The 12202-nt window shown below is 39.0% G+C and overlaps 1 protein-coding gene across 7 annotated transcripts in view; it reads left to right on the plus strand.

The window, feature by feature from the left end:
- Positions 1–12202, plus strand: part of alpha-Catr (alpha-catenin related) — a 56709-nt gene extending 44507 nt beyond the window's left edge. For 3 of the 7 annotated variants that reach the window (XM_018030040.2, XM_018030039.2, XM_026816328.1), the window contains 2 exons: positions 335–541; positions 1250–1660. In XM_018030040.2, the coding sequence (XP_017885529.1) occupies positions 335–541; positions 1250–1660 (618 nt within the window). Of the gene's footprint in view, positions 1–334 lie in introns of all 7 variants that reach the window. The other 4 variants (XR_003389602.1, XM_018030041.2, XM_018030037.2 and 1 more) reach the window with 4 other exon arrangements.

Here is a 12202-nt window from a genome sequence, read left to right on the forward strand (position 1 = left end):
AACATAATAAAGTTTGACTTTTAAAGAAAATTAATAAATGAATTTCATATTAAATCGTTCTTAATTTATATTATTATAAAATTATAAATGACGTATGACGTACATGAAAGAATATCATTTTTATTTATACGTTTCATAAAACCTCCGAAGTTACGTTTGATTATTGGATTAGATTTATTTTTTGTACTAAGAAAAAGAGATTCTGTTGGGAACGTGTATAGTTTTAGTTAAAACATTCTTTAAATTTAACAATCGTTGGGAACAATTCGCGAGCACGTTTGCCTCGCGACACGAATTAAGACGTAAGTTTGTATACGATGTTGCATGGGTGCAGGTACCAGGGGGAGCGCACAAGAAAGATCTACTGGAGAATCTCGACCGTGTACCGACTTACGTCCAACAGCTTCAATTCACCGTGAAAAACCCCACCGTCGGGAAAGCCGCAACATTCACCAAGGTCGATAACGTGATACAAGAGACTAAAAATTTAATGAACGTGATTTCGAAAGTGGTCACCACGTGCTTCGTCTGCGCCACAAAGGTAAGACACACGGATTATCTATACACATCGCCCCTTCGAAGATACAATACAATATTCGGTGGAAGATCAGAGTTTTGTCTTTTGTTTAGTTCACTTTATTTTTCGTTTTTGAAACAGGAAAGAATCTTCAGTTCTTATATATTTTCAGAGAGTAAATTACAATCAGTAATCTGTATTTTGTGCAATTGGTATTTTAGATTCAGTCAAGCGAATGAGGTAGAAGAGATTGAACGGCGTTTTTTTAATCGTAGCTAGCTTTGTATTAGTGGATGTTTTCTTACATAAACGTATAGATGTATTTAAATAATAAAATCGCCAAAACTTCGTTCTGTGCGGATATTTGTCAACAGTATAAGTAAAATCTGATTGAAAGTGCTATAGCCCAGTTGCTGATGAATGAAATCAAATTCTCATATAATATCAATAAAAGTATATCATTAGTCGTTTCTGTTATTAAGAGATTCAGAAACTTCCGACGAGTATTCGCACACACGGACCACCGAGGAGAAATGACTAAAAAGTGGCGAGAAAAGAACGATCATCGACTGTGTTTTGAGTCCCATTGGGCCCCATTCGCTATCCCACTGATTACACGGGCACTGCCACTCTTTAATAGTATCTCCTCGGTGCACGGACCATGCAGTACCTACTCGCATCACGCCTAAAGTGTTCTACATGTCTATCCTTCCATGTATCCGTTAAATATAGCACAATGTCACGATGCCGCATTACGTGGAGCTCAGTCCGACAACGGTGCCTGGCCTGGGCGAAGAGGATTGCTTGTACCCGATTAGCCCACAGTTGTTACCCTCCACCAGTCCCTACGTGCTTCCGCATCCCTTGACCTCGGCCCAGTTACACAATATCCTAAGAGTTCCCGGCCTAAATTTCCCCATGTTCAATTACAACAGCCTACCGACCAGCAATGCCTGCACCACGTCCAATTCACGTAATTCCGCCTCCTTTGTTCATCCTTCTGTCCTCCCGTACTCCAGCTCCAATGCGGTGTCTGGTTGCGGACCAGAGGCACCGAATTGCCTGCAGAATCTACAGATGCTGCAGCTGCAGCTACAACAGGCACAGCTACAGCACCTAAGACACGCCACGCTACCGAGATAACACAGACTTTCGTTGCACTTTCAACGCGACGCGACAGTGGCACGTGTTCACGCGTGGCAGCCGTATCTACACGCTGCTATACACGCGCACGACGAAGCGCTGCACTGTTCTTTCTTTCGCACAGGTTCGACCTTTCGTTTTCCATCTCTGGTTTCGTTTCTTTATTTTATATTTTCCCTTGTTCTTTTTCTTTCCCTGGGTTCTTATCGCTTTTCGCGTTGCTTCCTCATGTAAACATTGGTGATTGATTAGCGATCGTGTCCTCGGTCTAACCCGTGAAATTCGAATCAAACATGTTTTGCAGATTTATAAAAAGAAATTATACAGCGGTTTCTAAATCATTAAAAGCGTCAAGTAATGAAGTTTATCATGTTTTAACAGTTCCATGAAATTTTCTATAATATACGATTAAAAACATGTTGACTTGATCGATCGTTTCGGATCATTTTTGTTTGAAAATCGCATTCACGTTTTTTGCCGCTTTTTCCATAAATCATTTTACGCGTAGCTATTAATTTTGTTGTTGTAATAATTCTGCTTGGATGGTTTTTCTTACCGTACTTTTGCAGACACTTTTGCGGTTCTTTACAAACAGCTTTTGCTTCGACTAAAAAAAGGTACATCATTAAAAATATTCAACATAATCCACGGCTAATCTATCTAGTTTACTGTTTTCAGCTGTCTTTACAGGAATGGGCAGAGTATTTCGTAACAGAATTTATTAATCTTTTTTTTCTGCCAAGTAATATAATTTATATGAAGAATAATGAAAAATGATGCTTACTTTTCATAAAACGGTTACACATGTCTACACAATCTCTCTCGATGCCAACCGTCAGAGTAACAATTTAATTTACCATTGATAGTGGGTTAAAATATCTGTTGAGTATGTAACAATGTAACAATGAAATATTCATCGATAAGCATCTAATGTGTTTATAACTAAAACAATTAGAATAATTATTAAGTAGAATATCAATACGTTGAACGAGAATATTTTGAGGTAAAAATATTAATTAAAAAATTAATTGAATATTTATACGTTTTATTCTGAAAATCATTTTGCATTGATGTCGATTAGAAATATATTTATCTAATTAGTCGATAAAATATTGTGGATGCCGTCGATTAAAGATTAAAGTCGACATTGTGTCAGACAGCGTGCAGCGACGTTCACTAATAAGTAGAATAAGAACATGCGAATCAGACATCAGAACCGGACTATTATACACAGATTTATCTCTTCGTTTTTTATTTTTCGAATCAGCTGTTTCTTAATGCATAAATGCTATTTACCGGTAACATCAGGAGACGTTAAATGTTAGCATCATCTTTTAAAATGACAACAGCGTTACAGTTAGAACAAGATATTTCTCGCCCAACGTTTTAACCCCTTTCCCAGGACTAATTTATTTCCCCGTCCTCGGTCCCGAGGAAACGAAGGAACGAGGGGTAAGTGCATATGCTAATCTGTTTTTGTGGTGACTGTTTTTTCAGTACAACCTGGATTTCCGAGGTCTGTCGGCGCATGGGACCGGCGGCTCGCCGTACAGGGGCGGAGAGGGTGCAGGCGCCGACGGCGACGGTGGCGGTGCTGGTGTCGACGGCAGCAAGACGGGCTCCGCCCCCGGCAGCGACCCGTCCGTCTGACAGTTTGGGATGGCCCGACGGGCCAAGGGGGACGCTCGCCGCACCCGGGTTTCCTTTCTACTTTTCTAGGAAGAGCCCTCGCCTGCCCCAGCGAAACGTACACGTCGAGCATCCCCGACAATGCGACGGCGTGTCGACTGCCGAAGGAAGTCGCGAGTTCTTCCGACGGGATTTCGTTCGAAGGAATCGCGCGCACGGTTCTTAAGCATGCACAGTAGGAACCTGGCTGTGTTTCGAAGGGCTGAAAACCATACGCTCCTTATCTTATGAATTTTCTAGTATATAATCGAAACGTTCCTAATCCTAAAAATTCTTACTCTTACTTATTTATTCTATTTGATTCTGTTAATCACGAACGGTTATTATAATGTACTATGTACGATTTTCACAAATGAGGACAACTAAGATAGGGATTAAATACATTAGCTTACGTCAACATGATTTTCAGCCTGGCAGAAATAACGTGAGTATCAAACTTTTATTTTTTTTTTATTCTTTACTTTTTGTTCATTGAGGAAGCCATTCTATACCACAGGTTGTAAATCTTTTTGATATTATTTATAAGTATCAGCGGGTATGGAAATTAAACGTCGGAATATTATGAAATAACAGAAATCCCTTCGGAAGTCGTCTTTCTTAAAGCACACAGTTTGCTCTAAAAAAAAGTCTCTGACAGAGCACAAAGAAAATACAGACTTGAATCGAGGAACTAATTACGTTTTGCTCGTTCTTCACTAGAATGAAACAAACGTCTGGCGGAATATTCGCCGGAAGTTCGGTTAACGAAAAATAATTTATCGGTGCTACAGGACGAATCGACTGGTTCCCTGGCTAAATAAGAATTAATTAGGTGATAAGCTGACCGCATAATTTCTTACAAGCACACCGTATCCGAACGACGGATGAGACCTTCGTGGACGCTCGGTTCCCGGAGGACAATACGTAGTATAATCGGCGTGTACGTTTCCCAGTCACGATTGCCGCGAGCACAAGCTATTATTCCAGCGATTAGTCAGAACACATACATGTTTCTGCGTTGCTCAATCGTAGACAATTTATTTCGGCTCGAGTTGCAAGTTCGAAGAGCGATTTTCGTAAAATATGAAACAGACGGCAGGGAACCGAAACGAATTGATGAGAGAGCCAGGCACGCTTTTGCACCACGAATGCACGCGTGGACCGTGAGCAGGCGTGATCAAGTGTTAGTCGAATTGCTGAATTAATTCTCTGTCCGGTAAATAATTTCCAAAACATGTTACGCGGAACGATCAATTTTTCATTTACGAATTCCACGCGAATCTCATATGGAAACGATTTAGACTAACAAATCCGGAGATTCCGCGATGGAACTACACATTCACGGTGGCAATAATGTAACCATATCAGAGAAACATCGACGTCCAAACGCTTGGCAAGAATCGCTTTGCGCTGCTTGAACGTTCCAGGCTTTTTCGTGAAACCAATAATCAACGGGGTCGTACGTGTCGCTTGCTGCTTCGAAATTCAACACAGAGCAATACAGTCTTAACGAAATAATGTAGTGGCAGCGAAGCGTATTTGAAATGCAGCGCGTCACGTTCTCGACGGATTATGCTTCTTGCACCGACTTTGTTGCTCAACCAAGTCTTTTACCGACGATAAAAAAGAATGAAATCGTTCTTCCATGTAAACAAGTTGGTGCAACGACAATAACTAAATTGAGCGTTCAAAAGTCAACTCCCACTTGTCATACTTCTTTTGACTTTAATGAAAGAGTATTTCTGAAAATAGTCTGTTTCCTGTGACAGCGTGTCATTAACGCAGCGCGCTGCATCGAATAATGCTTTTTAAAATTCGCTTTCGACGTTTGGTATTCAATACATGCCGAGTTTTGCACTTCGACGAACGAACAATCTTACTTGTCGCAATAACCGCAATTTAGAAAATGTTTCTTTACCTAAACAGTCACGATCTAGCGTCGAGCTGCAATCAGATTCCATCAATGATGTATATGCAAGAAGTTAAGACTGTTCGTTCCACGGTTCGACTCTCTTTCTGCAGCTTCGTCTATTGTAGTTCGACAAACAAACAGACGGAAGAGAAGAGAGTGCTAGGCTGCAATTATGCGAGCGACCAGATTTTTATTGAAAGCACAGCAAATACAATGGGGCAGGAGATGGTCATTGAGGGTAACCTGGGGGCGGCAGCAGGGCGGTCAGGGACGTACTTTGTGGCAAAGACCAACCATGGCTCACTCACCCGAAATCTCGTGACTCGGTTAGCCAAAAAAAAAATATAAAAAAAAAAATGAAAAACAGAAACGTATCGCTCGATTAAACTGGAGCGCGACTGCTGCTTCTTCTCTTACTATCAGAATCAAAGTTCCGAGGATCAACGAGCTTTTCGTCGAGTTGAGCAACACGGAACAGTCGTTAGAATAAAGCTTCCTTCACAGTGCCACAAAAGAATCGCCATCGTGTAATATTATTCTAATGTTCGCGCAGAGTCGTCTTTGAAACCGCTTGAAGTTACGCGTTCGCTGCGACGACGGAGCGAACGACAAGTCACGTAAACGTTTAGAGTTGGTCAGAAACTCGAGTCGATTAAGAGAACGTCACCACTAGACCGCATATGTACAGGTAAATCGCATTTTTATAAACGCAGAGAGAAATTTAAATACGAATAAAAATTTTCCACTCACTTCCTAAACGATTCATTCTGAAGATTCGAGATTCGTACAAATGCATAAACAAACATCGGCGGTCTACTGATACGTATTTCATTTCATCAATTAAGAAACGTCAGAGTAATAATAAATCACGCCCGAGCATAATTATAATGAACCCATGCCGTTACTCGTATAAGAATTACGGAGGAATCACGCTAATTGTATAAATACATATAACAGTTCAATCAAGGTGTTTTTTATACACGGTGGAAATGAACGTTAAGTCGAAGATCGCGGGCATTTCGCATATACTACTTCCCAATCTTATTGGCTCGTATTAATATCGGAGCTTCATCCGGTGATTTCCTACGCTATTCAGACGAGGAAGCTTCCTTTCGCGAAGCTACGGCCGAAGACGTTTAAAGAACAAACGACTTTTGCTCATTACCGATGTTCTCGTATTCGACGAGAACGCGAGGATCGTTTGTATGTACATATAAAGTCATAAGTTTCATGCGAGTTAATCATTACGTCGACCAGTCATGCATTTCTCGTACTTACCAGATATACATAAATATATATATATATATATATATACATATAGATATAAATATAAATACTGCTATGGAAGATCGATTCTGTATGTATTATACAGAGTTGGCACAAAGAATGCATAACACTGTAACGATCACTGAAATCTGTGGACGGAAACGGGTCATATCCGTCGGTGGTGGGAAGTCAAAGTACTATAATACAAATCTAAATGTATAAGAAAACAGGCGAATTATCCGCGTTAGATTAAATGTCTTTACATTTTAAATTCGCATGAAAATCAAGTCTATGTGTTATTATCGTCTCGTGAAAAGATATTGACCTTCTCCTCGTCGACGGGTAAGACCCGTACGGTCGATATGAGATTGAAATTAGCAAAGTTGACAGCGAACGAGGCCCAAGTGCCTCGCGATCCAAGGGGATGTTGACGGATCCTCGAGATGTTCCTAGAGTGTAATTACGTACGCGTAACCTCGCAGGAATGTAATATCCGACGTTGTTCCAAACAACGTGTCATTGTAACACACGTGCTCGACGCGTTTGTACAAACTCTGTATCATACTTTGTCCGCGGTCTTTTAGCATAGTACATTATCGTATTTACGTATGGTGTTGGTCAGTCGTTAAGGGAGTAAGCTTAAGTTTTTTTGTATAAAACAGCACAAATATTTTATAAGAGGTGTAACGGGGAATGAATCTCGTCGCGAGCGTTGAGTTCTCATCATTCATTGCCGGGTCGAGTTATTAGTGGTTCATAGATATCGTTAACGATTGGCTAGAAACCGGTCCGCTCGAAACTCGACAGATCTTTTGGAGATGCGAAAGGTGGTTCTTCTTGGGGTGAAAGTGTCTCGTCGATTCTCGACGTATTATTAGAAACGTTCATGATCTCATCGGCCGAATTGACTTCGAGTATGAAATCAGTTTTCCCAGATCGTAGATACATTCTCCTGCAAGTCTCGATTCCAGGGTCAGTCCAAAGTTCGAGATCTAGTGGACACAGTTTTAGGTCAGATCGACTTTGTTGTTTCCTATGTAAGGTGGAATTCTCATCGCATATTAAACATTAACACCAGTGGTGATAGTACGCGTTAGCTCATCCGAATCCTAGTCGTTGCATAGAAAGTCGGTTGATAAGTGTACCGTCGTATCGAATAATGTCGTTAGGTATGTTAACAATAACAGTAACGATAAGGAATCGCAATGATAAACGGTAGCTTGGCGTTCGATCCCGGAGATAGGTTCGATCCCTTCTTTCGTTCAGTCACTTGTCAAGCAGAATCACAAAGCTGCGAACGTCTCTCGTAGCCTGAAATTTGCAAATTCGTCGTATATTTATACTCTACCTCAATTCGTAGCACAGATGTTATTTGGAAAGGACAGTGGACAAGCGAAATTTTTTAAAGGACGAAGTCTGAAGCAATTAGATAACTTGTAGATAGAATTTTGTTGACGATTTGAGAAGAATAAGGAAAGGAATCGAAGCAATGGGCGAGCGCGAGACATGCCTAGACAGCGGCTCATAGTTGCCATCGACTGTGCCTACCTTCTTCTAATTATACGCGTACTTACATATGTAATACGTTTTTACATGGGATTAACACGTGTGCACGCGAGAGATAACATATGTCCGTGCGACGACGTTCGCTTTGTGGCTGTTTCGTGCTCTGAACAAAGATAACAGAACATAAAAATCCAACGCTAGCGGTAACGAACGAAGTACATAGTGCAAAAATTGTAATATTAATATTAACGTAATATACATATACATAATATTATTATCGATTAGCGACGACTACTGTTAGTTGAAATATTTCGTGCCTGTGGTGTAATATTACCGGTGATCAATATTTCATTGTCTTCAGTCTTCAGTTAAGAAATGAAAGATGAAAAAAGATAAAATAGCCTTGCACCAAGTATTTGAGAAATGAGAAAATTTAATTCGGAGGTAGATGATCGGCTGTTCATTTAAAAATTGATTGATAACACCTTTCCATTGACATCTATAACACTTTTTAATAATATAGATACATTTCATACAAACAGATTACTTCGATCCACACAGATTTTTTGGTTTACGATATTTATTATCCCTAAAAACTTTCTTATTTATTTGATCAATCACTAAACGAACATCCGAGTATCTAGCGAATGTCATTGATTCCCTGGGCAGATCGCGGCCTGGAGATAACAATTCTACAATCGTAGTCTTTCCATTTTATAATGGTCTAGTCTAGTGGATCGTGTAGGTGCCGTGCTTCGCAGTAAACATCGTTCCGACGTTACATACATACATACATGTGTTGGTCCTACGTTAGTTGAAACGATTCTAGACAAATATCGATGACAATAATTTCGGGTAATTACTTTCACGTCCGTTGGCGAACAAATCGATCCTGATGAGAGAAAAAAAAAAAGACAAATGAAAATAGCGCAATCGACGACAAGAACGTGTATATTTTTTAACGTTATTCGAACGCGGTCCCGATTCAATTCCCCCATGTTAACAGTATTTTGATTATAGACGATCTAGCGATCCCTCCCCCGAGATTTTTGATATTTTTCTGGATAGATAAAAGACGGCATTTTTTGTCGAGCTGAACGTCTGCTTGATCGTGGATCACGTGAAAGTAAAGTTAGTCTTGCTGGCGCGATAGTTGTTCATTAAATATCTAATGCAAACGAACAATATAGTAGCTGTTACCATTAAACTAAGAATATATGTGCGAATCGCTAAATCAATTCGGAGAACTCTGTACATTTGTATAAAATAGTCTTCCAAAAGAAACAAATTAGAAACGGAACAAGTCTAATTTTTCATAAACAGTTAACAGTGAACAGAGCGTATTAATTGGCAAACGTCGCGCCACAAATACTAACTTTATCGTTTCTTCATATTTTCTTCTCACTCATAGAACAGCTCGTATAAGAATTTCATGATACAGTTAATGATTCTCAGTCGTACATTAATAATCGTAAACGTGTAACAAACGAGCGCATTAAATTTATAAATTATAGTGAAGAGGGCAAAAAGAAGCTAGCAAACCAAAGTACTCGATCGTCTCATTTCAATTATATACGTGTAATTCTTTATACAACATGTTTGGAAATATGAATGGATAATTCTTCAAGTATAATATACACAAATACGTATATAAAAAAAAATTCTTCAAGTATCTATTATGAGCTTATAGCGATTTAATATATTCACGAGGAAAAAAAAAGACCGATAGGTCATGGAATAGAATTCGTTCAGTAGATAAATCTTTACTCGATGTACGTCGAACAATTTCATTTTTAATATATAATAACTGAACAAACAAAAGTGAAAGAGAGCATACAACAAGGTAGACAGTAAACTTTTACCTCTCGACGGTTTTATCCGAAGCTATACAATGTTTAAAAAAATGTGAAACAAATTGCGTAACAGCGCGGGGAAGTAAAAGATATAGATTTTTCTATATAAATTTTAATATTGCGACTGGACGATGCCAAAGACACGACTGCGATTTCTCCGACTCTAGTCTCTATCGTTGAACGCGTGTCGCACAACGCGATTTACAAAAGAGAAAGATCGAAAGAAGTACGTACGATATATATACATACATAACTATATGCAATCTTCTCTTGGGACTGAAAACGTGACAGTATCCACCAGACGGTCAATTGAAAATGCAATGTAAATGTGCACGAACCGTATATACCTTAGAGCGTATGTTACCAGACATGAGTAAAATACCACTGGAGGCAGCTTCTTAAACGTTAAAAGTGTAGACGGATTAAAAATGTTCAGCTATACGCTATCTCTCTCTCACAGACACAGTTAACTATTCTCTTCCTTACGTATCAGTAAGCACTTTGAAATTTGAAATAATTCGAAGGAGAAAAAACAGCATTTGTCTACACTTTCTATACGTATGGAAGCTGCCTCTAGTAGCTCTAAGGTATGTATAGAATCGTATTTATAGAATCTCTTCTCTTGCAGTGACTGCAAATAAGTATTGGCATCACTGTGCTTAGTTTACAAATGAAATTATATAGGAAGCTTCCTTGTTTCATAAAGCATGGACTAAATACTATTTTACAAAATGATAAAATATACGTAAACACTTATTTCTCAGACGGATTAAAGTTCACTGTTTGCAGAAATGATATACAAATTATGCCAATATTGCCAATACTGTTTGCGATCACTTTATTTGTAACGCTATTAAAAACAGTCAGGTGACTCGTTTTATCGGAATTTTTCAGCGTCAAGCCTAATCTTTTTCCTACTAAATGTCCACTTCGAGCCCATTAACGAAACGTAACATACCGTGGCCAGCATGATAGTGACGAACGGTGTAACAATAACGTAAAACTCGTATCGCGTCTCATTCTGTTAAAAAAATTATTCTTTCTTAACGCAGAATTTAAAAATTCTTCTATCTTACTCCCGACGTTTAATTGCACAACGATCAAAGTTCCTTTTACTTAAAATTTTTACATTGTTTCTGAAACACGATCTTAGGCGCGAGAATTGAAAATAATTTCGAACACGCTCGAACAATTGTAATCGACAATCCGCGATGAGCATTCGCACGAATCGAGAAGGAAATCATGTTGAGAACATACATAAGTCGTTTTCATCATCGAGAAACAATCTCCCGTTTGGGATAAGAAGAGAAACACGAATTTACGTTTACACGATTTTCTAGTTGAAATACTTCTTCCCCTGATATTTCGAGATGTTTAGCATAGCGTCCTATTTTACGTCTCGCGAATGAATCTAGTCTTACGTCAGTGAAGAATAGGGAGTATGCTGCTTGAATAATTGAACGAATTCGAAGGAGAATAGCAAATTGTCCAGTACCCTTTACATTCTAAACAGATCACGTAAGCTTAAAGGTACAAATGAAGCCAGCATAAAGTTTTTATTAATTTGTTCTTTTATACTGATTACGAATACTTCTTTACATTTTATAAGAACATCAGTTTAAAAGAAAAGATATTCAACTTTCTGTTTCCAAAAATTCACGTTCCGCCATGTTAAGATTGCAATCATGAATTGTAAAAGGAATCTTTAGAGCATCTACGAGTTCTACTATGCAATCGACTGAGGCGAGAGATCAAGTGTCGATCACGTCGCTAGTTCTTTCTCTTCTTCATTCGACTGTTCAACGTGGGGCTGTGATTGTCATGAAAAAACTAAACTAAATAAAAAGTAATAATAAAGAGTGGCCGTAGCACAATGCGCGAAGTGAAAGTAGAACTTCGCATTCGTTTCTTTGCCGCGACTGCTTGACGAAACTAGGTATTGATCTGAAGATCTTTATGTAATTCGTTTGATAAACGCCTTCGTAGTTCACTATGGTCTTCCCGTCGATGCTTAACGTTCCCTCGTTGAAAGGTTTCATTTGTAATAGAATAAACGACAAAAGACGCGAGCGGTCAGATAAACAAGAAGAAAAAACATAAAAGATAAACCACGACGAGATTTCTATTGTGAATCTTTTTACGAGGAAGGAGGCCCGTTTTATCTCGTGGTAGGTTCGGTTTTTACGCTTCGAGCGATTGCACGATTGAGAGATCGAGAACGCGCGAATGGGAGAGCGAGTGAGAGAGAATGCTGAAAACGTATGAAGATGCTTACCTACCTACGACAATTTATAATTTATATTACCGAACGTTTCATTTGTATCGACGATATATGAG

Source organism: Ceratina calcarata, unplaced genomic scaffold, assembly GCF_001652005.2.
Source record: "Ceratina calcarata isolate Rehan_Ccalc_2016 unplaced genomic scaffold, ASM165200v1 scaffold514.2, whole genome shotgun sequence".
In the NCBI taxonomy this organism is placed as follows: Eukaryota; Metazoa; Arthropoda; class Insecta; order Hymenoptera; family Apidae; genus Ceratina; species Ceratina calcarata.